This window comes from Anas acuta, chromosome 5, assembly GCF_963932015.1.
Source record: "Anas acuta chromosome 5, bAnaAcu1.1, whole genome shotgun sequence".
Lineage (NCBI taxonomy): Eukaryota > Metazoa > Chordata > Aves > Anseriformes > Anatidae > Anas > Anas acuta.
In genome coordinates this window covers 36,230,661-36,258,642 of record NC_088983.1, presented here as the reverse complement: position 1 = coordinate 36,258,642, position 27,982 = coordinate 36,230,661, and the positions used below count along the sequence as shown (strand labels likewise).

The 27,982-nt window shown below is 47.8% G+C and overlaps 2 protein-coding genes and 1 long non-coding RNA gene across 4 annotated transcripts in view; 1 reads left to right on the top strand and 2 right to left on the bottom strand.

Moving 5' to 3' along the window:
- LOC137857503 (disintegrin and metalloproteinase domain-containing protein 20-like) overlaps positions 1-27,982 on the bottom strand; it is a 371,501-nt gene that overhangs the window by 38,539 nt on the left and 304,980 nt on the right. The window lies entirely within an intron of this gene.
- Positions 32-26,950, top strand: TTC9 (tetratricopeptide repeat domain 9). Of its 2 annotated transcripts, none has more exons than XM_068684099.1 (3): positions 32-573; positions 3,908-4,002; positions 5,149-5,304. In XM_068684099.1, exons 1-3 carry the CDS (start codon positions 183-185, stop codon positions 5,185-5,187), a joined length of 525 nt encoding a protein of 174 aa, XP_068540200.1. In that variant the 5' UTR covers positions 32-182; the 3' UTR covers positions 5,188-5,304. The 2 variants fall into 2 exon arrangements, with proteins under 2 accessions (XP_068540200.1, XP_068540199.1); XM_068684098.1 differs by lacking the exons at positions 3,908-4,002; positions 5,149-5,304 and adding exons at positions 20,977-21,159; positions 25,795-26,950 and having other exon boundaries at positions 48-573.
- Positions 5,582-23,787, bottom strand: LOC137857499 (uncharacterized). The gene is made up of 5 exons (XR_011097109.1): positions 23,493-23,787; positions 18,460-18,675; positions 17,925-18,221; positions 16,032-16,170; positions 5,582-11,528 (listed from the first exon to the last, which is right to left on the bottom strand). It is a non-coding gene; the product is annotated as an uncharacterized lncRNA (long non-coding RNA).

Here is a 27,982-nt window from a genome sequence, read left to right as displayed (position 1 = left end):
GGGGGCGGTCGCCCCGCGGTGGCGGGGGAGGAGGAGGAGGAGCGGCGGCGGCGGAGGGCGGCGGAGAGGGCGGCGGAGGATGGGAGCGGGCGGCGGAGCCGGGGCGCGGCGCGGGGGCACGGGCGGCGGCGCGGCGGCAGCGCCCGCGTAGGGCGGCGCGGGAGGCGGGCGGCGCCGCGGCCATGGAGAGGGCGAGCCCGGCCGCGGGGAAGCTGAACGCCGGCGGCCGCGGGGCGGGCGATGGGCACGGCCCCGCGGGGGGCAGCCAGCCCCGGGCCACGGCGGCGGCGGCGGCGGCGGCAGCGGGAGGAGGAGGAGGAGGAGGAAGCGCGGAGCCGGGCGAGCTGATCGGGCGGGCGCTGGATTTCAAGAGCGAAGGGGCGCAGTGCTACAAGGACAAGAAATTCCGCGAGGCCATCGGCAAGTACCACCGCGCCCTGCTGGAGCTCAAGGCGCTGCTGCTGCTGCTGAGCCAGGAGCCGGGCGGGCAGCGCCCTGCCAGCGCCGGGCTGAGCGAGGAGCAGCGGCAGGCGGTGGAGGCCATCGAGGTCGACTGCTACAACAGCCTGGCAGGTCAGCGGGCACCCCCGGCCGCGCACCCCCCCTCCCCTCCCCTCTCCTCCCGCAGCGCCTTCCAGCTGCCCCCGAGCCCGGCGGCAGGGCCCGGCGGCTCCCCCCGGCCCTCCCCTTCCCTTCCCAGCCCTTCCCGGGGGCTTCCCCGCAGCCCCCGGTCCCCTCGGCACGGCAGGGGCTGGCAGCGGCAGCGGGTGGTGCCGGCACCGCAAGGTGCTCCCGGCCTCCCGGCTGCAAAAGTTGCCAGCGGCCGGGGCGCTGCATCTTGGCAGGGGTTATTTTGGGTCCCAAGCGGTGTGTTTTTTGTTTTTTTTTTTTTCTTTCCGAGCCCGAACGCAGCTCCGAAACAAAAACTTGTGCCTGCGTACGTAGAGGGTGAGGAGGGTTGTAACCTGGAGCAGGTGCACAAAATGCCACGTTAACGCGGCTCTGCTGCTTTGCACAAGGATGAAGGGTCACTCGCTTCCCTCGGGGGGGAAATGGCAAAAATCAGGGCGCTGGTGTGTCAGCTGTCACCATCGCTTGGCTTTTGGCTTTCGAGACACTTGGCTAGCTTTGCTTCCTGCTGTCTAGGGCTAAAAAGGATGCAGCATAAAGCAAATGGGGTTTGAAGCGCCAAGCCAGGATCTTCCCTTGGCTTAATCCATGCCAATCTCAATGTGGCTTTTGGGATGTAATGGAAGGCACGATTTTATCACGTTTTCAACTGTTCTTCCTTCAGAAGCCTGTCGAAATCCTGAGTAGGGAGAGGCAGGCGAGATCCCCGAGTGATAGCATAATTGCACAGCTGTAATTTTGTCTCTCTCAAAATTTCTGTTCGCAGGTTTATTAAAATCCATTGTATCTGGCAAGTCTCATTTAGGTTGGCAGGGTTATACAAAGAGCCCGCAATACTATGAACATTACCGCGTAGAGTGGTGCTGGGCTTGCACAAGTACTCGCAGGAAACGTCTCCGCCAGCCCCCGGTGCGGAGGTACAAATGGGACGTGGTAGAAGGTAAATGAGGAGGGAGGGAGGGAGGGATGGGCTGTGCTGCCGTGGCTCTTCCTGCTGCGTACACAAGTTCCACTTGCTGGAAATGTTTACACCCGTGGGGACAGAGCTGTCCTGCAGAATGGCCGCTGTCCACCGCCTTTATTTACTGCTGCTGCTTTGAGCAGGGAGCTTTTTTCGCTGTTGATTAGATCTTGTCGGCAGTAGCAGTCAGACAGCGTGAGAAACCTGCTCCATCTTCAACCTAGATGCGAACAGATTTTACCTAAATTTAACTGGTGTGAACACAAGAGGAGATGAATGTAATTAACCCCGGAGAGGCGAGCAGTGCTTCTCCTGAGATAACCTCAGAGCGGGTCAGGGTGTCGTTCTGCACTCAGCTGTGTGTTTTTGGTAGATGGGCAGGCACAGAGCGGAGGACAGGATTGGTCTTGGAAACGTTTAGTTTTGTGTGTGTCTGCTGCTCTGTCTGCAAGCAATGTTAAAGCTATGCCCTGCTTGCTGAAGAAGGGAGCGTGCAGTTAAACAAACCGCAGCGTTGCTCCTCCTAGCCCAGCTCCAGAGCTCCCATTCTAGCAGGAGGATCCATGAATTAGCATCTGAAGGAGAGGAAAGCGATGGGAGGGAGCTTCTTCACAACTGTCACAATAATTAGTACGCCTTTCTAATAGGAACTTCAAGGGGTGCAGCAGTGAGACTATTTTGTAACAGCGTGGTGCAGCAGAAGCCACCAGCTTCTCTACACGGTGGGCTCTAGCACAGGCACCGGTGCCTGTTGTGGCAGCAGAAGTCAACGGTATTTGGCTGGGGAAGAGAGGAGATGCAGGGCGTTTCGCTTCTGAGCACTGACTGGATGCCTAGAGCTGTCTTTAAAATAAATAAATCTGCATTGCCTAGTGCAGAGAGCATAACAGCCGTGCATGTTAATTCTAGAGAAGGCAGTTTTTCACTGAGCTCTGATTTATACCCGATAGCATGAGCAGCTGTCATCTGAGTGTCCTTATTACGAAGTTCTTTTAGCACCTCCGCGCCGCGTACTGCCTGAGCTTAGCATTTAGGAAGGCCACCTTGGTTTTGCACTGCCGTTTTCACGTGGCTGCCACACACGCACCTGTCAGAGGTGTTTCACATTGCAAAGATAGAAGCGTGCACACAGTTACTTATTTAGATCCAGCCAGAGGAGCTCATCAACTCTAGTTAGCCGTGCACTTAGCCAAATAAGCAGGTAGGAAATACACACCCAAAGGGGATCTGGGGCAGTCTTACAGGTAAGGACTGCGCACACACAGAGTACAACTGGGGTTGGTTTTTGTTCTAATCTGACTGATTACATGAGTAAGAACGTGTGGACAAACACAGATCTGCTGTCAGTACATTTACCACCTTGCAGAACGTAAATTACAGTGCAGATTAGTTTTTAGTTCTGCTTCTTCTGTGGAGCACCTTCAGCAGGCGATTCCCATACCATGAAGCAGGGTGGCTAACCCTTGTATTTACTCAGAGCCCCGCAATATTCGGTGTATTTTCTAAAGTGAACTGTGTGGCACCCCCATGACCTAAACTATCCTTAGCCCATTGCAAAGGATTCTAGAACATGCTGGTTTTAAAATTCTTGTGATTTTTTTTTATATATATATTTTAAATCGGCCTAGGATTTTCACCGCTTGCCACTGGCAGTGTCGCTCACATTTTTTTCACTAAGCCACTAGCTGGGCTGCTGTGTAAGCTCCACGAGTTTTGCCTTAAAGGCACTCACCCTCACATCTGCAAAATCCAGCACTGCTATGTTCTTGCACAGGCGCGCCGATAGCCCTTCGTTTTGCCATTTTTGCCGTAAGTCCCTTTGACAAATGTCACCAGATGCAAGGGCAGCAGCGTGGCCTGGGCCCCCAGAAATTGCTGGGGCGGGCAGAGAAAAATCCTACCAGCAGCACAGAGCCTCGCAGAATGAATGCAGGGCTGTGAGGCAAACAGTCATTTCTTTATGACTCACTGACGGGCTCTGACCTTGAGGAAGTCACTTGACCTCCTTTTGCCTCTCTCAGCCCAATTGAAAAATAAAGAACAGGAACCACGAGCCGATCCCGATGGTGCATTCAACCGAGTTTTCCCAAATCAGTAGTTTGTATTCTTTGAAAATAAAGATGAACGTAGGAACAATGCCTGCAGAAAAACAAGCTGGCCAAATACCACTCATGTCTTAGTCTCGTTTCCACTCATGTAACATCTTGGATCTAGATGAAACTCAAATGCCTTATGAACTGCAAGCAGGTAGGGATCATCCACCTGCTACTAACGCAGCCACTGCCCTCATTAAATGCAATCATCATTTTATTCCAGCATTACTGCCTAAAAGTTTACAGGATCAAAAGGACTGTGCCTGCTCTGCAGAGAGAAGCAAGTCCTGGTCCTTCCAAAGCAGCAAAATGCCAAGGGTAAGCAGAGTTTCAAGCCTTTTTTTTTTTTTTTTATGAGGGAATGTTGCAGTGCGATAAGCAAACCTTTGTCAGTTTTCCTAAGCACGCAGAAATAGTAGAGCTAATCCTGGCAGGAAAAACAGAACCGGAGACAGAACCGGGGACGAGGAGTGATGCTGGGAGATAGAGATTTTTCATCCTGCCTCTCTGTGCTGACTAACTGTATTATCTTCACCAAATCTTTCATTCTTTGAACCTCAGTTTATTCGTCTGCATTTCTGACCTCTTGGGAGTGCTGGAAGGCTTTGTTAATTACACGAATGTCAATTAAACGCAACGCGTTTATATCCCCATTCAGACACATGCAGTTTTGTACCTTGGCAGGAGGGCACACGTACCTGCAGAGCCTTACAAAGCGTAGCTGTCCGTGGTAGATCTCAGCCTAAGCAGCACAGGTTGGCCTCGTGCTGTGGCAGAAGTTCACAACTACGCAAAGGTCACAGCCACAGCCCCACCAAACGCAGCACTGCAGCTTGCTAACACCCTCGGGCTCTGGACGGGGTTGTAGGTACTGCTCCCAACAGTCACCGGTTGTACAGACTTCAGTGAGTAGTTCCACTGAGACAAGGAGCCTTAATCCAAGTGAAAATATGACTAAATAGCAGAAAAGCTGCTAAAACTCGTCTCTGCTGACCACCCACTAGGACTCCTCAAAAGGAGTTTCTAAAATCCCATCCCAGTATATAGCAGTTAACAAGTACACACTCTACCAGGGCACATGGTGCTGTGGGTGTTAAAGCAGGCTTGGATTGTTGCTTGATGTGAAGTTGTTTTTTTATGTGCTGCATCAACAAAAAACACGCTCTATAAGGCTGCCATGCAATGGGAAAGAGAGACAGCAGCAGATGACAGCAGGACGGGGCCTGTGTTTTCACTAGCTGAGGTGGGAGCTTCCTGACACTCCTGTTTTAGATGCATCTGCCCAGCCACAGTGCATGGGAATGTTTTACAGGCCTGATGCTCCATGCACATGCAGTTGCAGCAGAGAGTGAATGCAGGTGACCAAAGCATTTTAGCAGTAGGCCCAATCCTCATTCGCATCACCACTGCAATGAATTAGTCTGTAAAATACTCTGTATTTGCCTGTTCCCTTTTATTTTGGAGGACAAAGTTCATCAGCTGGAGAAGAAAGCTCATCACTGAAGGTAAAGCAAGAAGTATGAAAAATCAGAAAGCTTTTTCAAGAGCACAGAGTAGTGGTTAATCTGTTTACCTAAAGAGTATTGATTGTTCTCCGCCTTGAGATTTGCACTGGTGTGCTTTCTGAGAGGTCTGTAGTAGCACCTCCTGCCAGCTTTACTCCATCCCCTTCTGATCTGCTGTCCTGGAGTCCCCTCCAAGTAGAGTCCCACAATGTTTCACAGCCTCTTACACCTCCCCATGTTCCCATCAGTGCTGTGCTGGAGATGGTTCAGGTGCTTCAATAACGCCTTGTGTGACAATCACAGCTGGTTCCCCATCTATTGCTAAATACACCCATGAGCCCCATGGTTACCTTTTTTCTTTTTTTTTCCTGTGAGCTGTGCCACCTTTCCAGGGTTCAGCAGCTGGAGCATCTTTCTCTTCCTCCTGTTCCTGTTTCTCTCCTCCTCCTGTTGGGCTCAGACCCAGAAGTTTCTGACCTGACTCCAGCCCTGCTTCTCCAGCCCTTCTCCTAGAGCTGCCTAACAACTCAGCAGCGCATCCCTGGTTTCCCCTCAGTGTCCTGTGAGAAGTGGGATTGATGCTGCAAGTATGGAAGGTCATCAGAAGATTTCACATTGGGATTTTAGATCTATTGCACACCCAGTAAAGGAGATTGGTGTAAAGAATGAAACAGCAAAATAAAAGGGTATAAATAAAAGGGGAGGTCTAAACATTGCCAGATCCTGGTTTCTTCCTGACATCGTGCCACCTTACAGAAAATAGCATGACAGAGTATGAAACTGAGGAAACAATTAAGATAGGGAGGAACTACATAATGAGGTTTTGAGGAAATTTACTGGCTTTTTTTTTTCCTTCTGTCTTCTCTCACTTCATGGGTAAGAAACTGATGTAGAAGGAAGACAACTGTTTATTAGTCTTGATTTCAGCTTACTCAGGTAACCATGCCAGTGACTAATACTGAGGGTTAAGAATGTTTTGAAGAAGTCACTGCGAACCATCATTAACCAGGAAGCTGTTACTCACAGGTGCTCAGGAATCCGTCTCCTTTTGTTCATTCCTGCTCTGCATCTTGGATGGGAAACAGTAAACATAAGACATTGATAGATGAATGCAGGTAAATCCTCTTGTGGTGGCTCAGAGTGTTACTGCTCCTCTTTCTTTAACCAAGACTGTAGAGTTGGTGTGGTTTCTGGGAGCCTGGCTGGAATTGCTGGCGGTACCTTCAGCTGGGGCACGCTCGGGTTTTGTGAGGCTAGGAGATGGCAGGAAGGCCCCGTGGCTGGCCCCGTTCTTGTACACTTACTTGCCTTGCTGGCCACTCGGCAGCTGTGTAAGCTGGGGTCACATCTCGCTACAGCCATTCTGAGCTTAGGACCATGCTGGAAACCATACTAGGACAATTCGTGGAGCGAATTCGGTGCAGTCACGTTTTCTCTCTGCAGTAACCCATGGCAGAAGGGCCAGCTGGGAGCGATGATTTTATCTGTCATAGTTTGATGTGCCAGAGCTCATCTGTTACTGTCCATAGGCAATAGCTAATGTCACGATCTTTACTTCAAAATGCACTCTGCTCTCCCCACTCTCCAAAATTCTTGACACGCCGTCACCCCGAGGCTCATCGGCTGCACAGCACCATCTGCTTCTCCTTGGCTTTGTCCTGCGAACCCAGTTCCCCCATCGCGTTTCTCAGCTCAGGAGCCGGGGCTGCTTACGCACTCAGTGCCTTTTCTGCTCGAGTTCCACTGCTCACTCCCCCAGTTGCACTGCAGCTGTGGCAGACTTTCTGACCTCCCAGGCAGAGTTGTGGCCCTTTGCAGGCCCCGTCTGTTCTGCCAGCATTGTCCTCTCATCCCCCGTGTCCTCAGGCTCTGCCCCACAGCATCTCGGTGCATCTGATTCATCGGAGCTGATTTTATTACCTGTTGTATATCAGTTCAGGCTGGACCTTTTCTCCTCCCTGGCTCTCCTTAGGACCAATCTCTGCTGTGACACCCTCTCTAGCACATCCATTTTTGACGGGTAAAACTTCTGCCTTACCAAAGCACATACTTCCCTAGCCGCTGCTCAGTATTCCTGATCCTGCTTTAGTGGGAGCACTGGCTGTTGCGTCTCCTTGCTGCCAGTTTAGGGGGCTGTCACGTAGATTGTTCTGCATCGGCGGCAGCAGCACCTCCTTTCAGATCGGAGTGGCAGGCAGCAAAACTCCGCTAATCTAGCCGTCGATCTGGTTTCCTAGGAGCTGCTGGAAAGGAGCAGCTGGGTCAGCCAGCAAGCAGCCACCAAACTTGTTTTCCTCAAATTTTGATTCCAAATCTCCTCTGATGCCCTGATTACAGCTGTCAGTCTTCATGCTTCTGGTGTTAGCCTGGCCCGGCAACATCAGGGACTAAATGGCTCATTTCATACTCGAGGAAACTCAAGTGAGGTCTCTACCTTGCTGCAAGTCTCCTTGCTCTGTAAAGCAGGAGCGTTGGGGGCCCTCTTGGTAGAACCTCATCACGCAGCGGTGGAGATTCGCCGCCCATCTTACAGATCTGTGAGGCTCAGCCTAACTTGCATAGACTGATCTCAGGTCAGCCCAGCTGGATAATGCTTATCCTAGATCTTTTCCAACTCGAAAGACTTCACTCCCAACTCCAGGCAGCAGAATTGTTTACTGCTACCTGAAGCAGATGGAGGGAGAATAGAAGACATGCACTAGTGTATCTTTGTCCTGCACACTCCCCAGTGTGGTGTGTGGGAGAACAAACTTACTCCTGAAAGCAAATTAAAAGCAGAGGAGGTGTCTGGGACTTGAAAATTTATGTGAGACCCTTAGCACTTCCTTTGGCTATTCCTGGGCTGGTGTGACTAACCAACTTGTACCTCCAGCGTGCAGTGCCATCCCTGCAGTCACCATCTAACCCACCAATTCACCCCCTATGAACAGCATCTTTATGATGTAAAGAACAATCTTTCAATCAACTGCAGGGAAGAAGCTGTGAGAATTCATATTCTTTTGCTGCACCCCTGCTCCCAGAGAGGGGGAAGGTCAAAGACCTACATTTCTTCCACTCTTTCAGAAAACAGGTGGGCTCCACACAATAGCCATAGCCTCTCCCAAACAGGAGCTACCTGTGGAGGCCATCAGTTAACCTTGCAAAAGCAGAACCACGAGGGAAGGAGTCTGTTATACCTGGATGATCATTGTAAGTCAGCACTAGCTATTGCTCTGCAATAGCACCATTTTTTCCCCACTCATATTTCTAAAAAACAAACAAAAAAGCTTCTGCCCCATGCCACTAGCAATGACTCTCATCAGACAGCATGGTGCAAATAAAGCCTCAGCGCTCTCTTCAGTCACCATATGTTTTAATACCAGCATAATTCAAATCCTAGATTACTAGCCTCTTAAATGATTTGCAGTGATTAATTGCTCAAGATGCAGTAGTGCATTCATGTTGCAAAGAAACCAGAGCAGCACAAGATCCTCACCTATGCTGCAAGGACAGAGTAAATACGCTCACTTTCCTTTGTATGTTCTCTAACAACTGTGATGGGGCTCAAACTGAGACAGCTCAGGAGCTTTGCTCATGGGGTGGAGGGTAAATTAAATTAGTAGATGAATACAAAATAATTTTTAAAACCCAGGGCTGATTAACTTGGAGCGCAGTGCCAGAAGGTATCATGGAGTTAAAGACCCTAATAAGGTTAGAAAAGAAGGCTTAGACACATAACTAATCAGCACATTCACTGCTATATTAGATAGGATAAAAACTGTAAAGCAAATATTACATTTTCATGCTTGAGAACCACTGCTAACTGGTTTGGATTTATGAATAAACTTCTCAGAGATTTTAATTTCCCTGTCCACGGCCATGTCACATAAATGACTCAGTCATCCTGTGACCAACTAGCATATTCAGATCCTTTTCCTCTTTGGCTATTTCCAGCTCATGAGCTCACAAATTCTAGCAGAAATCCTTGCTTTAAATCCCAAAGAGTATGATTGTAAGTTTTGTGTTACTGATCTCCATCCCAAATAAATTTAACGCTGTCCACCAGGTGATGTAGCTCTTTTTATGACATTGCCATCCGTATCCTTTTTGAGGATACCTTCCAACTTCAGTGTCAGTAGGCGCTCTTTCTTTTACATCAGGGCAATTCACAGAAGCATTAGACAAGTTCAATTCTGAAATTAATTCCTGCAGCATTCTTCTAGTGGTCTCTGATACGTCTCTCAGCAGAACCCACTACAAATTCTTTAGCCATCACGTCATTCTTAGTATATCTTCATATCCCCTAGCTTAATTGAAAAGGCACAGTCGAGACAAGGAACTGCATCATTGGCCTGAACCATTACAATGATTCTCGTGCTCCTGGTCTGAAAACAAGCTCCTTCCCTGGGATAGAGGTTCCCCTCCATATTTTTCAAATCAGACACACAGTCCTACCTCCTCCTTCCACTGCCAGCAGCACACTGCACTGATCTGGTTTATGGAAGGGTTGGGAACAATCTGAATGAACTTAACCTGAAGCACTTTGCCACAGCTTGTATTAAAGAGCAGTTATCTTATTAGAGGACCAGCTTAAGCTCCTGCACATTTCAAACCCTGGCCTTCTCAAGCAAGTAATACACTGAATCATTACTCAGGTCTTCAGTTTATTCGTTTTCAGCCTGATTTCCAAAGGAAATGAGTCATAAGCAAGTATGTTTTCTGTAGTCAGCCCATCAGTCCACTCTGGGTAACTTTCAAACCTGTTGACTAGCTGGATTTGATAGAGAGGCAGATGTCTCAAAGGTACCAAGTTCATACGGTCTAACCAGAGGGCAGGGAAGAGGCAAGGACACCAGAAGCCCAGCCACACAAGAGGGAAAAGCTTAAGCCCAGTTTGCATTGGCAATCAGAGCTCAGCCAGGTGACACAGCCAGGGTCAGTCAGCTCTGTGGCTGAAAAGTCACTCTTCTCTAGTGCATTTTTAATGCAAACAGTGTTTTGAGAGCTCTGATTAATACCTCTCACTCTTCAGTTAGTTAGAAAACAGTGACTTTGGCATCCCCTGCCTCTGATTCTGCCTGTTCTCGTTCTCTCCATCTCTCCCTCAGAGGCCATAAAGGCTGCTTTCTGTTTCAAAACATCATTAAAATGGAAGGGCTTTGGGCTATGCAGGACCTGGATAAAACACCTGATAGGGTTATTATTGTAATGAAGGAAATGTTCCTCCCTGCTCAGCCTCTCCCCTTCTTGCCAGGAAGAGTCTTCAACTAGGGAGAGCTCAGGAAAAGGAATACAAAAACCATTTCAGTCCCTATCAATTATACATGGGATGAGGACACGAGGCAGTGCCCTCAGCCAGCTCCCCACCCCGTAGCAGACTCTGCAGCTGTCAGCTCTTCCACGTGTCCCGGGAGGCGAGCTGTGGCTCAGCACCGCGGGGCACAGCACACAGATGTTAGGCAGCCACGTCAGCCGGCCCTGCCGTGGCACAGGATAAAGCAGTAGCTTTCATCCCGAACTGAGCACGCTGCAGTAAGCCATGCTGGAGGCAATCGTGGCATGCATGACCGTCAGTGACTTCATCCGAGAGCCTCCAAGCTGCTTCAGCCGCATTTCACGCTCCCGCTGTCAGTTGTTTATTTGGTGAGCCCCCAAGCAGAGGCTTCACCCCTCAGCAGAGGAGCAGCTTGAGATCCAGCTCTTCCTCCAGAGCTTCTCCCTGCTCACAGAAATACCTTCCTGGTCGCAGACAGGGTTACAAAAGCCACCTTTCCACTAAGGCCCAAATTTCACTGCATAGCATCTGATATTACTGATCTCTGAGACAGTTGTGTGCGCTTTTCCCCCATGCAAACAACCCAAGAGACCAGATTCCTCCTCTGGTGGGTGTCGATAGCAACAGAAGGCCAGAGGAAGAAAGATCTGATGTGGAGAGGGCACAGCAGTGCGAGGGCAAAGCAATGCAAGGTGAAAGGCACAATAAAAGCAAACAGCAAGGAAGGGGCGGTGGAATAAATAGCACCTGGAACAGCAGATCTGAAGGTCAGACATCTAAAGGCACATTGACTGGACCAGGCTGGGCCAGTTGAGTACTGATTCTAAAAGATAAAGGCAGGTCAAAGACCACTAGATAAGTACAAAGTCAGAGCGGAGGAAACCCTCAGGGGATTTAACCTGGCAGATCCACAACAACAGCCTTGGCAAAAACAAGCGGGACGGATTCCCAGCTCCCCTAACGCGGCTGCAGGAGGAGCAAGCATTTGTGGAGGTTGCAGAATCAAAACGATCCAGGCATTAAAAGCTGACCGAAGCTCTTGTTCCACCACTGGTTTGCTAGGACTTTGCTCCTACGTCTCCTGGCTGGGAAAATCAAAGGCATGGAGATCAGAAGGTGCGATATGGAGATCTCTTTATTTTAGTTGAATAAAGATTTGCTGATCCACAGCTGAGCATGGATTCTAGCTTCAGAAAACACTTCTTGTTTGCTTGACATCTAGGCTTCTAATACTTTAATTTTACCATTGCTAAGAATTTTCAGTAAGCCTCTTGTTTTAATTTGAAGAACTGCAGGAACTAGGAGCTCAAAATACTCTTTTAAAACAGAAGTTATGATGATCAGATGAAAAATTGTCTGCAGGTCTTTGCTTCCCAAAGGTTTGTCCCTTTGAAGGAAAACTTCAGTGTTATATCACTGGATTTGCAACCAAAAGAAGCATAAATCACCACTAATTTGCCTTAAAGTAGCTTAGGAATCATTTAGAAATAATGAACACTCCTAAGGAACTGCACTCTAGAAAATTAGAAAAGAGTGAGATATGAGAACATAAACACAGCAAAGGCAGGAATCATTCATGCTTGCTGTTACTTAAGTGCTTATGTATTCAAATGCCTAGCTCGGGGGATGTCACAGCAACGTCCTTCCACAGGACCTTCTGACAGGAATTTGCAGTAAATGGTGGCTCTCAGGGAGAACCAAGGACCGTTCGTGTCCCAGGTGTTAGAGCACAATCAGTAAGGGGACTGCAGAGCTGGACAGGAATTCAGGAGTCTTCTATCCATACCACTGCATGGTACAAGGGTACAGATAACATATATCCCAGGTAGCATTTATTCAGGCTGTCTTACACACTTCCAAAGCTAGGATCCTCCGCAACTTCCCCAAAGAGTCTACAATGCTTCTGCCTTGTCACTATGAGAAAGTTCTTCCTAGTAAGATTCTTCCCTGCTGAAGTTTAAGCCCTCTTCTGGTTTCCCCGAGCACAAGAACAGATTGCGTTCTGGTTATGCCCTACTTTGCATGACAGGGTTTTTACTTTTCTACATATGTGAACACTGTAAGCCTGCCTTCCCTCACTGTCTTCTTCAGGGCTTACAGTCTGTGTTCTCCGTTCTGCTTGTTATTGTCAGGGTCCTCCTGGCATCCATCCACATTTTCTTTCAAGACTGGTATCCAAAAATCAGACATAGTACTCACACTTCTTGCAAATTTCTTGTCATACATGCTAGTGTGCATTTTCCTTCATTAACCAGATAGCCTTGCTAACTTGATCTGGTGATCTACACTGCAACGCAGATCATCTTCTGCAGAATTATTTCAGCCAACCATTCCTGCTCTCTATCAGTGGTTTTTGTTCATTTGTTTCCTGCCTAACTTCAGTACCTTTCACTTGCCCCTGCCAGATCACATCCTGTTTTTGTCAGGACACTGCTCCCGCCCGTGAGGACCCCTTGGAATTGCAGCCCTGCCTTCCAACATATCCCAGCTGCTCCCTACATCTTGGTGTTACCTGCCAATGGACAGGCAGCTCACAGTCAGTCATTGAGGTCTTTATTGAGGACGCTAAATACCATGGGACCTAGGACAGATCAGTGCAGAACCCCACTTAATATTGCCTTCTGCTTTGATAACAGAGTTAAGCCTATTCATTTAGACTGTTCTCCCTCAATTTGCTTAAGAAAATGTCACTAGAATTTGTCATTTGACTAGTGTAAAAGCCAAGATATGTAATGTCTACTGTTTCACCTTTATCTTCAAGATTGATCGCCCTATCAGTCTAAAATTAAACTGATTTGTTTTGACAGCTCACATTATCTGTTAGGTATCTCCTTGTTGTCAGCCCTGTGCTCTCCAAGCCTCTAAAGGGGTGGCAATAGGAAGGGTCCCAGGGTGGGCTGCCAGCCACAAAAGGCCTCACAGAGGCTTAGCAGCTCCCCTAAGCTGCTAGATGCCTCTTAACATGCATGGTGGTGGAAGCATCAGCATAGTCACTACATCAGTGTCTCTGTCGTAGAAATCAGGATTTGTGCTGTGAAGTCTGGGTCTTTTTCCTAGAAGAGGTGTGAAGGACAGGGGCAGCAGAGAACTGAAGGAGACCACACTATATTGAAAGGAAAGCATGGCCAAGAAGGCAGAAAGGGGAGGAAAGGTTGGCATCTGTCCATGAATTGGGAGTCAGGCTGAGAAGAAGGGGAAGGCAGCTTGGAAGAGGTGACACCTTGAGCTCTCCAAACATTTGTGGATCCACACCTCATTTAGCATTAATCCCTCCCTACAGGGAGGGGCAGCCTGTCATATAGTTTAGTTTTTAATTTCCCACACATTTCCCCGCAAGCAGAAACATACGGGCATATTTAGGTCTTTCTGGTACCTGGAGAGGAATAAATGAGGGCCGCTGACTGTAAAGTTGTGCTGTCATTCTGATATTCCCTTTTCATCCCATTAAGGTTGTCCGGGAACTGGGAGTCAGCTGATCAGATTATTGCCAGACATTATCAAGCTGTCTATAATTAGCTTCTTATTGGTGAGAAGCCAGAAAATCCTCTTTGTTTGCAAGCTTGGACTATAGAGAAAAGAGAAATATTTCATGGAAGAGATTGTTTGGAAACTGCAGATCCTAATTAGTGTCTCAGCCCTGTAGTGAAACTGTACATGGCATTTCTCTGAAAAAAAGATGCTTCCAAAAACCCTCTTTGGAGGGACACTGGGTTGCATTCTTGAAAGGCACAGCCCACAGGGGGCTCAGTGCAGATGTGGATGGTTTACAACCTGTTCTGTTCTTTGGTTTAGGCTTCTTGCATTCCCTCACATGATACAGCTCCTGTCAGTGCCAATTAGGGAAATTTAACACAGGCTAAAAACTGTGCTGTGCCATCCACTTCACCTGTGCAGTCTGCACCCTCTAGATGAGTAACTTCAATATCAGAGAAATGGGGACTGTTAGTGTTAGGTCAGAGGTTGGACTCGATGATCTTGAGGTCTCTTCCAACCTAGAAATTCTGTGATTCTGTGATTCTATTCCAATAGTCCACATCTTCTTATGCTGTACATGAAAATTCAAGTAGCTTAATTCCAAGGTGACTTGGATCTCATGTAAACCTTTACATCCTCAGCATCATCTTATGACAGATATGTTACCTGATATTAGAAGTTAATTATCATCTAAATTACTAACAGATGGCTGAAATTTCCAATGTCATTTAGTAACGGTATCCCCTTTAATTCTGCCAGTGGACACCATATACTCCACATGCTTTTATAAACACCAGTTACAGAGACTGCAGCACGCAGATTAATGGTACATCCATCAGGGGCATGATTAGAAGACTGCTGTCTATTCCAAAGCAAACCTTGTTTTTAAGAAAAAAAATCCCTGTTTTTTTTTAGTTATGTCCTAACAATTTTTCTTCCCAAATACTTAAACCAAGATTTATTGCTAGCATGTTTTTTCTTCTGAGAAAGAGCATCACTATAAAGGATGCCAAGCCTTCTGAAATAAAAGAAGTATTATGAGACTCTCATAGTCTGCCCTATTATTTTGAGTCCTAAAGAAGTAAGAGGACGAAGCCTGCTCAATGATACATCAAGGTCTTAATCATATGTCTGAATAAAACCCTGAAGTAGTTATATCAAAGCATCAATCATGTGTTTTCCAAAATAGAACTAGAACAAGAATATGTTCCATCTTCCTGTGATTTAAACAGATTTTAAGTGAGCTGTTGGCTGCTATACTTGGGGTGAGATCATATCAGAAAGCAAAGTATTTTGCAGAGTTTAATCATGGCTATTTCTGGGAATGACACTGTCAGTTTGTGAAATACACGTCGAGTTCATAGTGGTTGGAGTACCTAGCACTCGTTAAGGAGTAATAATCCACACATAAGCTGTTAAACACCAATGTTAGAATCAAAAATAAATACATCAGGTTTGAACAGCAATGGGTTTAACTACTACTCGTTGCTGCTTTGAAACCAACCAAATCAATACAAGTTGGGATTTGGGTGTGTTTTTTTCTTTGTTTGTTTGTTTTCCTGAACCAGTGGCTATCATAGAACAGTCATTTATCCTGTTCACTTCACAGTAAACTCTTCAAAGTAGGTTAAATGCACTCACATTTTTTTGAAATACAGATCTAGTATTCCCTAGATTCTCATTTTAAGGAGTGGAAAACAAAGATCATTTGGATTCAGGCTCTTGCCTGGGCATATGAGTGGTTCAACCACAAGACCTACTATTAGCTCTTGCACAGGACACCTGTTCCAGACTCCAGGGGATATTGGCAAAGGCCAGCTTCAGGCACTGCAGATCAGTGTCCCTCAGTTTTGTATAATCGACAGAGAAAGAACTCTGAGCAGGAGTGTAAGGGTGGGTAAGTCATTTGCTAGAGGAGCTGCTGTCATGCACACCTAGCGAGACTACTCTCCTGTGCTTGAATTTCACTGTTAGAAATGCCGCTCCTGCTCCTCAGGCTGGCTGCCCTGCACCTCTGTATTCCCAGCACCTCATTCCAAACTCTTAACTCCACTTCTGCCCTCAGACTTTGCCTCCTGGTAGACCTCAGCCCCCCACTCATACACCCCTCTCACCACCACAGCCGTTCTGCATCTTCATCGCCACACGGCTCTCAGCCCCGATCTCCTCTCCTTGCCAGCATCAGTCTCCTTGTCTTTCTGTCATAGGTAGGACAGCTCCTCTCAGCTTGATTTCCACTTTCCACTCCTCTTTCTTGAGAGAAGAGAGCAGGAAATCAGGAAACTTCTCCTGTTGGCTCAAAGTTTCCAGATTCCTACTTTGCTTAGACTGGGTTGTGCCCAAGGTAGACAAAATATTCAGTGGATTTGGGTACCAAATTCTAAGGCACCTCTTCTGAGTACTGTACGCAGTACTATATTGGTTTTATTTTCAGAAAGTTATCAGTTGGCCGGCTCTGGATTACCCCAGGGATAACAGAAGGCACCTGCTTGACACAAATGATATCTGCCAGATTTCAGTTTGCAAAGCCAAACGCTGAGAGGACATGAGACAAATCCAAAGAGACAGTCACCAGAGATCTTTAACAAGGGAAAAATAAGATACATTTCCCTAGCCTGCTTTTCAAAAATACCTGAACAGTTTTGGCTGACATTTTCTAAAAGCAGACTTCAAGAGCAGACGTCGCATATGGAATATTTTAGTCTAAAAACTTAGAAGACCGAAGTTACAAGCAGTTGATTCTCCCCTGAAATGGAAGGGACGAGGCAGTCGTAGGAACAGGCAGTGCTACCAGCTTACCTGGGTGTCAGCAAACTGCAAACAAGACTGGACTTTGTGAAATACAAACTTGCAACCCAAGACATTCCTGAAAGGCCAGGGCAAGCTCATTCCCCAGAAAAGCTGTAAATGGCATTCCTGTTATGACTAACACCACATGCTGAACCAAATGAACGTGCCACAGGGAAGGAACGCGCTAACACTGCCTGCGTGGTGATTTGGCTTAGTTTTCCGTAGCGTGGATAGGTGCTGAGCCTTGCCTACAGTGGGACTTTGGCCACTGTTACAAAACTGTGTCTGCAGGAATGTTCCAGCATGCAGATTTACCCTTTGGCAAAAGTTTCCAGGTAGGCAAGGCTTCTCATATTGTTTGAAATTCCACGTTAAAATCTATACACCCCACTTCCAGACTTAGATCTTGGTCCAGCCAAAATTAGAAGCCAAACTGAGCTATTTTCATAACCTGGAGAGGTTTGCACACAGGAGAGGTTTCCCTGGCAAGATGCTAACCAACAGCATTTTCAGCTGAATTTCATTTTGAAGGTTCACACAACAGCTATAGAAGTGATGAAAGCTGAGAAACGTGAGGTGTTTAGTAAGCAGCTCCAGGCACATCTTCGTGCAGGCTATTTAAGAGTTACCTCCCTAAAAGATATACTGGAATTCAGAATTAATTCAGGGTACAATAAACTAGTATCCAAACCCCTGAACAGTCAAGAATTCAATTAAAACTTCCCACCACTGCTGTCCACAGCTAAGGGGTAAAGGAGTAGATATATTTTGGCTCTACGGATGTTTTAATCTTTGTTTTGTCTAACCTGGTGCTAAGCAGGGTCACACAAGTTAGCTCTCATGGTACCATTTTCTAATGATAACAGAGCTGCAGCACAGCTCTCAAATAGTTGTAACTCAGAGCTGGCTGGCATAGATTCAGTCCAGGAATTAAAATTTAGAAACCTGGATTTAATACTCTGAGGAAGAAGAAAAGCAGCCAGGCTACCTATTTCCTTGCTTAACCATCAGCAGTCAGCTGGGAAGTGAGATGGACAGGGAACCTCCACCAGAGCTAAAAGGAATAGCCTTCTCTGCTCCCCACAGCACATTTCACACAGGAGTTTCAGAACTGCTTGTTCTTACAGCAAATGGGGGCTCCTCATCACCATGTGACATACATAATCTTAAAAATTAGGAATTATTTGTTGCTCAAGCTGACACAGTACATCACTTACCAAACTGAGAACGATAACACTGAGATGCAACAGGACACCCTGAGGTCTGAGCTGGAGAGATGTAGCTGCTGGATGGATGCTGCATTACAGGGTAAAACCTGCAGGGGCTGGGTGAGTGGAGGTCTGCATCTGCTTGTGAAAGGCACTCTCCTAATTGCCAAAGAGCCATTAGAGATGGCGCTGTGTGGGATCAACCCCATTCTCCTTGAAAAAAGCAGAAGCTGGATAAGCCTCTCTTGGTTTGGTCTTTGAGTTAGCTCTGCTCCTCAGAAGGATTCACTGGGGGCCTATTATGAACTGAGAAAAAGGGTGGTAAGTGTTTGATGTGCTAAACAAACACTACCAGCCACAGACATGTCTGTTTAGGAAAGGGACACATTTTCAGAACAACTCCTCTGACTGAACTGGCTAGGAAGTACAAGGGTACCACGTATCTTCCAGTTTTGAGAGCTGCATTACAAACCACCTCTGTATTTACGGTGAATCACAATCCATTAAAGGTCATTTCAGTGCACGAAGAACCAAAAGCACACACCTCTAAATATTTATAAGTGAGGTTCTCCCTCCAGGTTCCTTTGCAGCAGCCACTTCCAACGCTGGCTCTCCAAATGGCCAGCTCTTCCAGCAGGCTGGTTTCCTGCACATCCATCTGCTCGTTTTGTTCAGACAAATGCATCTCTCCTGCTAGCCCGGTGGTACTGACTTCTCTCTGCCACGTGCAGAGTTACAGCAGTGCCTTGCAGAGTCTTTGCTGTGAAAATGAGTCACAGAAAGAACCCAGCTGGATATCTGGAAGCCCATTTGGGCTTATGAATTAGCAGGATTTGGGATACTTTATAACCAATCCATGAAGCAAGTCCAATATGGAATTATGGAGTTAATATGCACGGTCTGACTGCCTGTCACTTTCAGGGTAATTTCTGTGACTATAGCTGGAAATACCAAGTAGTAAACAAACAGAGACCAAAAATCCCCCAGCTAGTTGCTCTGCAAGGCATTTCCCCAGGACGTGAAAGGCCGGAGCAGATTGGCAGCGTGCAGAAAGCTACTGCCACTGCTGTACCTGCTACTGGTCAGCAGACAAACAAAGCAATCCAGTTTCCAGGGCTGTGAAGCCAGCAGTAAATTTACACAGCCATCTTTTTAATAGCTTTGAAAAATAAAGGAAAACAAAGCACAGTCATTTCAAGCTCCATTAGAAACAGAGCGAGAAAAATCAATGTTTGACAAATAGGAGGGGACAAATTCTGGATAAGGAAACGCTACGAAGCTTTTAGAAAGCTGTGTTTTTTAACTGGTGACCGAACAGCCAGATGCCTTTGTAATACCTATGCGCTCCAGTGTCAGAATCTGTTAAAATTCACAGGAAGTCCCTCATTAAAGTAAATGGGACAAAGATCTGATTTGGAAGTGCTGTGTCACTTAACCAAACTCAGCAGCAGCGGGGCTGGATCTGCAGTCCTTGCCCAGCACATCTGTACTGTGAATTCTTCACTGGCAGAAGGCTGTTTGTGGTCGGTTCCAGCTCTCTATTTAAGCTGTAAATGCACGCCTGGGTGAGGGATGCATTCTGTCCGTGTTAACTGATCAAAGGCTCAGACTAATTTAGGTTGGAAGGAACCTCTGGAGGTCATCTAAGCTGTCCTCCTGCCCATGAAATGTAAAGCGAGCTACAGAGAGGGTGCAGGGGAAAGGGACCAAGAACTATCCTATTCCTGATCCAGCATCATACCCTCCCAGCAACAGTTACCATGCAAAAAATGAAGTCTGGCTGTTCATTGGTGACATCTGAACTGTGACTACTTGGGTTTCCAGGAGCAGCGAGTTTCCTCCTTGCCAGAGACACACTGAGTAACACCACCTGCCATGGGAAGTTTCTCTCCATGCCCTGGCACCTGACACTGCCTGCCCCTGAACAGATCCTTGCATAGCATCCTGCCTTCCTTCCCCTTCCCTCCTCCCCAAACCACGTCATTCCAAGAGTTGCCTTGGGTTGTGGCACCAGAAGAGCTTGTGAATAGAACAGCTTTCTTCATTCCCCTTAAGACTGTGGCTGCAGCATGTTCTTTTCTCACCAGTGTTCCCCAAAACCTTTCTTAACACCCAGTAAGCCTAAAAAAAATTAGCCCAGAGTGCACACTACAGTCAGCCCCAGAGGCACATCCAGCATGCCATCCACCGTAGCCCAAGGATTCCTGCCTCCCATTCAAGCTCACTGCCAGCAAGGGTGTTTCTGGTGCCTAAGCGAGGACAAATGTGGCTGTAAGGCATGTCTCAGGGATCTCCCCCTTGCTCCACACCTAGCTGTGGGAAACTCACTTTGGGGATTTTTGTCAGCTCCTTGACATTTTGCAGCAATTGTCCTTGGGCACAGAGCCCTCAGCAGGCTGTTTCTTCACCGCTGTTTACCTTTTCCTTTGGGAAGTCAGCAGAACTGACCTCTGGTGCTGAACTTTTGCTGCAATACTTTGCAAAAAGCACGCAGCCTAGCACATTTTTTTTACCCTGTGCTTTAGCTCCAGGTGCCTCTGGTTTACTAACAGTGCATTCCAAGGGAGCATAGACCCCGGGTGCTTCCTACAGCACAACTCCACACGGGACCTCCTGCAGAAAAGGCAATACGTTATGTCTGTAAGTCCAGCACCTTTGGATTATTAACCCCAATACAAAATTTGGGCTAATTTAATTCCCCCGATAACTATTCCTTGACCATCTTTTTGTACTTTTCTGAGCCCTAGTCCTCAGCTGAGAGGTGATTTTACTACAGTCACTACCGTGGCATCATGTGGAGCTCCAGAGGGATGTTTACGTTCTCGCTTTCCCCCCCAGTCCCCCAGAACAAACACAATCCCATCAGCTTGAAACGCCAGAAATAGAAGCACGGGCATTTAAACTGTGAACAATCAGATTTGGCAAACAATCTATAGACTGCACCCGTTCTGAATCATGAGCCTGAGTCACTTCCCTCACCTAGGCTGCTCTCCTCGCCTGCGCGGATGCGGGAGCAGAAAGGCAGCAGTAACATTCCCGGCTCTGTCTCTCTCCCCTGCAGCCTGCCTGCTCCAGGCCGAGCTGGTCAACTACGAGCGCGTCAAGGAGTACTGCCTCAAGGTGCTGCAGAAAGAAGGAGAGAACTTCAAGGCACTCTACCGGTCGGGCGTCGCATTTTACCACCTGGGTGACTACAACAAGGCACTCTACTACTTGAAAGAGGCAAGATCCCGCCAGCCAACAGGTACGGGGAGCAGGAACCTGACCCAGTGCTGAGTGCTTGCACGTTTCTTTTCACGAGACTTTGTCCCTGATTTGTTTTCATTGATTACCACGGGGATGAGCATGACCACACTCTTAGTCCTGCTTCCCATCAGGACTCTCCCCTAGGGCAGCAGGTTTGCAGTGACATTGCCTTAAGGCATTATCTGTTAACTAAATATTGCAGAGGCTGCAGCACGAGCTGGGTGCTATCAGTGCTGCTGGAATCCTGCCTCTTTCCCCTCCCATCTTATTTTTGGAGAAGGAAGCGGGATGAGGAAAAGTGCATCCCAACCATTAAACCATTATATTTTCTGGATCTGAGATATTTTTCCGCTTAGCAGAACGAGTAGACTGTTTGTAGTCCCCAACAGCCATGCCTCCCACCACCTCAGTAAAGGAATAGTATCTTTCTCCAATAAAAAGACAGACATAAACTCACAAAGCACTGAACAGGATGCTTCAATTTGTGCCATGAAGGCAGTCACATGCCTTGTTCAAGTACCTGCCATCCATATGGCAAAAACAAAAAGAATTCACTTCAGGCAGCAAAGAAATTGTGTGTGCAAACAACTTAGCCCAGTCAGAGCAACCACCTTCCTGCTAACCCACCCCAACTCGGAGGGCAGGTAGAAGGCCACAATGCAGAGACAGTGCTTTGATTTTTTTTGAAAAATACTGCCTGATGAGATAAAATCCACACGGTTGTTCAACCCATTCCTGCTAAAGGAACTTTGCAATACATGCAGAAAAATTAAAGGACCGTGAGAAAGCCAAACAGAAGCCACACACAAGGGGAACCCCACAGAACAGCTCTTCCACCTGCACCTGTGTGTGCAGGGAGAGAGAAAGCTGGGCACGAAACAGGAGCAAACACAGTGGGGTCGGTGTGCCTCAAGCTAGAGGAGGTGAGGGAGGTGGCCAGAGTGTGTAGTGTCCTGTAGGCACTGGGCTCCTGTGGTGTCAGCGCCCCAGAGGAGCACCGGGATCGTGCTCCGCTCCCAGCTCCCATACAGGCGGCCGGTCCCATCTGCTGTGCCTGGCCCCGGGCAGTCTGACAGCACAGCTGCACGCCCCACACTCGCTGAGCAAACGTGCCTAAAAGCTGAGTTCAGCCTGTTCAGCTTACAGCGTGCCCTTCTGCTTCCAGCCTGTGCCAGAACCAGGGAATGGCGAGACCTATACAGAGAAAAATAGTCAGAGGAAAATAAGGAAATATCTTAACCTTGGGCTTCTGATGAGGCTCAGATGCGAAAAAGTCCTTTTAGCTGAACCACTTTGCTTCTATTTTTAAAATACGTATTTTTATGCTTTTTTTCCCCCCCTCTCCCTCAGTGATACTATTTATTTGGTATCTCTCATTCCTTCCTGAAATAAATACTAATGTATTCAACAGCAAAAGCTTCAAACACTGCTGCTTACTGCAAAGACATACCAGAAACTGTCCCCAAAGGCCTTTAATGTATACAAAAAAAACAATTCTGGCCTTCAGCTCTACATCAGAGACTCCTCTCTATTATTGTTAGACCATCCAAGGCCATTGTTGCACTGTTTTATTTATGATTATTGAGATCTTAAGGAAAGAAGTGAATGCATGCAGCAAGAAAGGATGCGGCTGCTAAAACACAGCAGTAGGAATCAGGTGACACCAGCAAGAATTATTTTGTGACCTGGAATAACTCAGTCTCCATCTGCAAAATGTGATTGTTTTCTGTTATCTAAGGTTTTGCTAGGCTCACTGGTAAAGCACTAAGTTATTATTACAGTCATGCTCTGCCTTTTTCCCCTCCTTTAAAAAGGAATGTTTTTGGCTCAACTCACTGGCTGTCTCTTTGCTGGGGGGAATTTTAAGTGGTAAAGAGGAATTAGTTCAGAAAGGGGCTTACAGCTCTACAGGTCTGTCACCACAACATGTTCCTTATGGCCATTTACTGTCTTTCAACAGTGAGGGCAGGGTCTGGCCCCAATTCTTCTACTACCTCCAAACAAAAACAACACAAAATCACAAAAGCAGGTGGAAATAATGCAAGATAACTGTATAGCACTCCTTACTGAGCAGGATCTTAGAAAGGAAGAGGAAAGCCACTGTTAAGCTTCCCACACTGCATGGAAGGAGCTGGCCTCCTGAATTCCCAGTCCTCAGGAATAAGACCCAGACCATGGTGCCTGCCCAGCAGATGAAAAACAAGGCTCTGAAGCCACTGGGAGAAGCAGGAACAGCCCTCAGTGCAGCAGGAGGCCACAGGAACACTCAAAAGAGCCAGGAGACACATTCCTTTGCAGTACTGCCAGCATCACTTACTGAGCTGTCCTTACCTGCCATTCCCACATCAGCACTTCCTCGCTAAGGGACCAGAGCCTTCTGCTCATGAACATTTAGCTTTGAAATACTTCTGCAGACAGAGCTGTGGTAGCACAGTGTCATTTTATGGAAAAGACTTGGAAAAGATAGGGCTCCTTCCACAAGCAAAGTGCTACTCGCCACTCCTCTCTGGTGAAGCAGCAGCCCTCAAAGAGAAGACCCCACATGCCCAAACCTGCCGGGAGATTTTTTGCTAACTTGCAATCAGAGTTTCTCCCGCCCCCTGTCAGCTGCACCTTGTTTTGCCCCTGGCTCCCCATGCATGTGGCAATCTCCCAGGTGAGTGAAGCCGTGCCATCAGCAGCTCGCTGCCTCACCCTCAGGCCCAAGGCAGCTGGCAGCATTCTGCTGCCCTCCTCGCACCGAGACCCACCTCCTCCTCCTCTGTCACCGTGCACACAGTCCCTGCAGGCCCGGGCAGGTGCAGTTTCCTACTATGCCTCCTCAGTTACTGCTTGTCACCTGCACTGGGCAATCCTCCGACGTGTGAAACGCAGCTGCAAGGACATTCACCTGTGCTGCAGCACATCAGGTGCTTGGAGGTATGGAGCAGGAAGATCAAAAATTCAGAGCCAACCCCTCAGCTGAGTTGCTCCACTCCTGGAGGCTGTGCAGCTGAAACCATTTCTGTTACAAAAGGTTCCTTCAAAATTCATTAGGCTGGTTTGAAATGCTAGCGCATTACCAGTTCTGGATGCTGGTGCTCCTTGTCTAACACAAGTGAGAGCAGAACTCCTCGATTCACTAAAAATCCCCCAGATGGGGCAAGTATCTTAGTCACTGACTGCCACCCCCTGAAGGGACTAGGATGATGCTACTGAACCTGCAGAAGACTTAGCAGGGAGACCTACCTCACCAGGGACAGCTTGGGAAGGGACAGCAGCATTGCTACAACGTGTTTGTGCAGAGCTCTGTGTGAAGGGAAGCTGAACCATCTCCCATTGCCTCCGCTCCAGCTGATGGCACAACAGAGGCCTCCCCTTCTCATTTTTACAGGGAACTCTGCACCCACAGCTCCTCTGGTGGGGGCAATACCTGTGCTTGCTAGCAGTGGGCACGCGACCAGCAATGTACTCATCTTTTGGAAGCTCAGGCACCTACTTAATAGCTGGTGTGGGGCAATTTGGATGAGGAGGAGGTGAAATTGCTCCCTGACTGTGGGCAGAATGGATTGCTGTGTGCATCAGATTGATTTTTGAATCTCTAATAACTTATAATGGACAAAGCTGGCCGTGGCTGGCCTTCTGAGCAAGGCTGTGAGCAAAGAACCATTTTAAAATTAATACATAAGTGAAAGCAGTTATTTTTTTATGCTTGCTTGCTTCTGATACCACATGGCATTTTCCACCATGTTGATGCCATGCTGGTGGGAAGTTGCCCTTGTGAAAGTAAATCAACATGATTTGAGAAAGGGGTGGCCGTGGCTGCAGAAGCACGGGGTCTGTCTGGAGACACACACTCATTGTGCACATCAGCCTGTGCCTCAGGGTGAACGGGCTCCCTCCCTGCAAGGGCCTGGAGGTAAAGCAAAATTCACGTGTTGTGTGCACTGTGTTAGTGCACTGAAATACTGGAAAGAAGAAGAGGGCTGAGCTTGCTGCCTGCATAGGATTGGGGTCTCACAGCTCTGTACAGAGATGAAACGTGGTTCTCTGCCCCCAGGAACTTTGTTAGGATAGATAAGGCACTGTGCAGCATACAGTGAATGACAAAAATGCAGATACAGTGTCATTGTGGAAGGACTCCCAAACGTGAAACTTAAAGAGAGCGAGGTTACTGAAAGAACATGAACAGTGCTCTTCCCACATCAGCTCATCACAGAAAATTGTGAGAAGAGTGAAATAGGCTGTAAAATGAATAGGAAGATGAAAAAGAAGAGCATGTCTGTAGAGAAGGTGCCTTTAGAGTCTTGTATCCAAGCACTGAGGGCAGGGAAACTACGGGAGATGTTGTTCCAGAGGAACAGGCAGGGATGAACTAGATGGCTTCACCTGTGTGAATTCAACTGTGGTGACCAAGAATAGCCAAAGAGAAGGTAAAAACTGAGGCAAGATCATGAGCAACAGGGATGATGAGCCCAAATCAGAGCAGGTTCACCAAAACCAAAGCAGCAGGGTTTGGTTCAGAGCCGCCTCCCACTGGGGCTGTTCCTGCAGGCAGGACCCGGAGGCGCACCACAGATGAAAGGTGCGATGTGTCCATCTGTCCAGGGTGTTGTAACCAATGTGCCTGTGTCTGTGTGCTCTTTCCCTGCAGATACCAATGTCATACGATATATCCAGCTGACAGAGATGAAGCTCAGCAGATGTTCCCAGAGAGAGAAGGAAGCCTTGTGAAAATGAAGCTGCTTCAGCTGAAGTGCCCAAAGGGGAACATTTCCTTCCTAGAAGCCCATTTGGTGGATTTTCCTGTTTGCTCTGCCTCATCCCCATCTCCTCATCCATCCACTCTCCCTCGCTCTTCATCGAATCCTGGTTTTGAAAAAAAAAAGACTCAGACACTGGATATGGCTGCGGCAATTACCATTGCCAACCATGGTAATCCCCCTTCCCCATGGCAGGAGAGCACAATGGCTACAGCCAGCCTCGTTCCAAGGCAGCGTCACGCACCTGGAGCAGGCAGCGCTGGGGGACCCCTCTGGTCCTGAGCTGCCTGCTTACAACCCGTAGGGAAGCAACCCCCAGACAACTACTTCCTGGCCAGGCAAGCTGGAGACAAGCAGTTTCCACTCCGGGTGATCACTGGAGCTTAGAAGAGCCAAGAAACCAAGAGAGCCACTGGTCATTTCACAGGGGAAAGCAAATGCCTTTTCACCATCAGCTCCCCCTGCCTGCTTCTCCAGTGTGTGCTACCAGTCTCCAGTGAGAGCTCACATGCTCCCAGTCCAACGCCAGTGAAACTGTTTCTAAACATCCTCTTAACGAAAGCACAGAGCACCCTACGATACCCCCGAAGCTGTCCCAGTACCGGAGGAGAAGGCTGTGGGGTACCACAGAAGGCTGAACAGACTGTGAAAGCGTGGTGTACAGTATGAGGGAAAAACTGTGAAATAATTCATTAAAGGCAAATAAAAATTATTAATAGGCAACAAGTCCAGCCATTGCTTTTAGAAGGGACCTGTGGGTTCCCCGTATCCAGACAGGCAACATTGTCTAGTGGGGGCAGCATAGGGTGGGGAACAGAGACGTCTCCATTCGTGTATGGGCTCTGCCATGCCTTGCTGTGTGCTCTTGGGCAAGTCACTTAGCCTCTCTGTGCCTCGGTTTCCCCATCTGTACACTGGGGATAATAATACTTCCCTACCTCGCAGGGGTGTTGTGAGGATTTACCAGTTAATGTCTGTAAGTACCAGTACAGTGATGTACAGTGCAAAGTATTATTAGTACATTGGATTGAGGTCTCGATTCTCCCACCTCGTGTTGGTGCTTCCTGTGTCCTGTTTTCTTCTTTTTTTAGCAGAACGTGGTGCTGACAAACAGGGCACGACCAACAGCTTTGGAGGCTATTTCAGCAGCCCATACAGCCTTTTAGACCTACTGCAGCAGTGTGATCAGTTTTGAGTGCTCGGGCTCCTTGGCTCAAGGATCCTTTTCTGGACCTGCCAGTAATGGGCTCAGTAAGTGCCACAAACACATCTCCAATGGCCCACAGGGAACTGCTCCCAGCTGCAGGGTGAACATGTGTGCTTCTCATCCCACGGTGGTCAGTGTGAAGCTCATTGTACCCATAGTTCAATCAGCTCTTCTGGATGAGATGTGCAGACTGAAACACAGAAAGCTGAACATGCAAAGTTCAGCTGAGTGCTGTGTGCTCTGGTCCCAGCAGCTATGACATCCAAATTCCTGCTGTGGTACCTTGCCACAATTTTTTCCAGCCAAAAGTTGGAAGAGTTGATAGAGAAACATCAAGGGAAAAGGCAAATCTTTATCATTGTCTCAGAAAAAAAAAAAGTGAATTTGTATTATTCACTCCCCATGTATTATATCACTCCTCTAGGAGTGACCTGAGGGTTCATCCTGCAGGCCATGCAAGGGGAGAGGACACCACCTACACAGTCTCTGTCCCAGGAACGTGCAGGTGAGCAGAGGCAGGCTTGTCACTCATGGCTGTAAAATAAGAGGAAAGGCATCTTCCAGTCATTGGAGATGGAGGTCCATGGCCCTGTCACTTTGTCTGGAAACAGTTTTAACCCTTGAAATGGCTTCAATGGTGTACTGTCACCACGTCAGTCCCAAGCTTATGTTAGTATAAAGGCTGCACAGCACACTCCAAAGTACAGACTCCTCAGTTCTCTGCCACTTTTTCTCCAGAACTATCATAAAGTATGTGAGAAAGTAGGAAATTTGTGAACGTGCATAAGAAAAAGATCTCCAAGAGTCTCCAGGTGCTACACAAGAAGCTACTTTCTTCAGGAAACGGTTGTCCCTATGTACCTTGACACTTG

Bases quoted from the DNA above. Each gene is read 5' to 3' on its own strand.
- TTC9 (XM_068684098.1), top strand. From the start codon at position 183: ATGGAGAGGGCGAGCCCGGCCGCGGGGAAGCTGAACGCCGGCGGCCGC. The intron at 574-20,976 runs GTCAGCGGGCAC...TCTCCCCTGCAG, and splicing joins CTGCTACAACAGCCTGGCAG to CCTGCCTGCTCCAGGCCGAG. The intron at 21,160-25,794 runs GTACGGGGAGCA...CTTTCCCTGCAG, and splicing joins AAGATCCCGCCAGCCAACAG to ATACCAATGTCATACGATAT.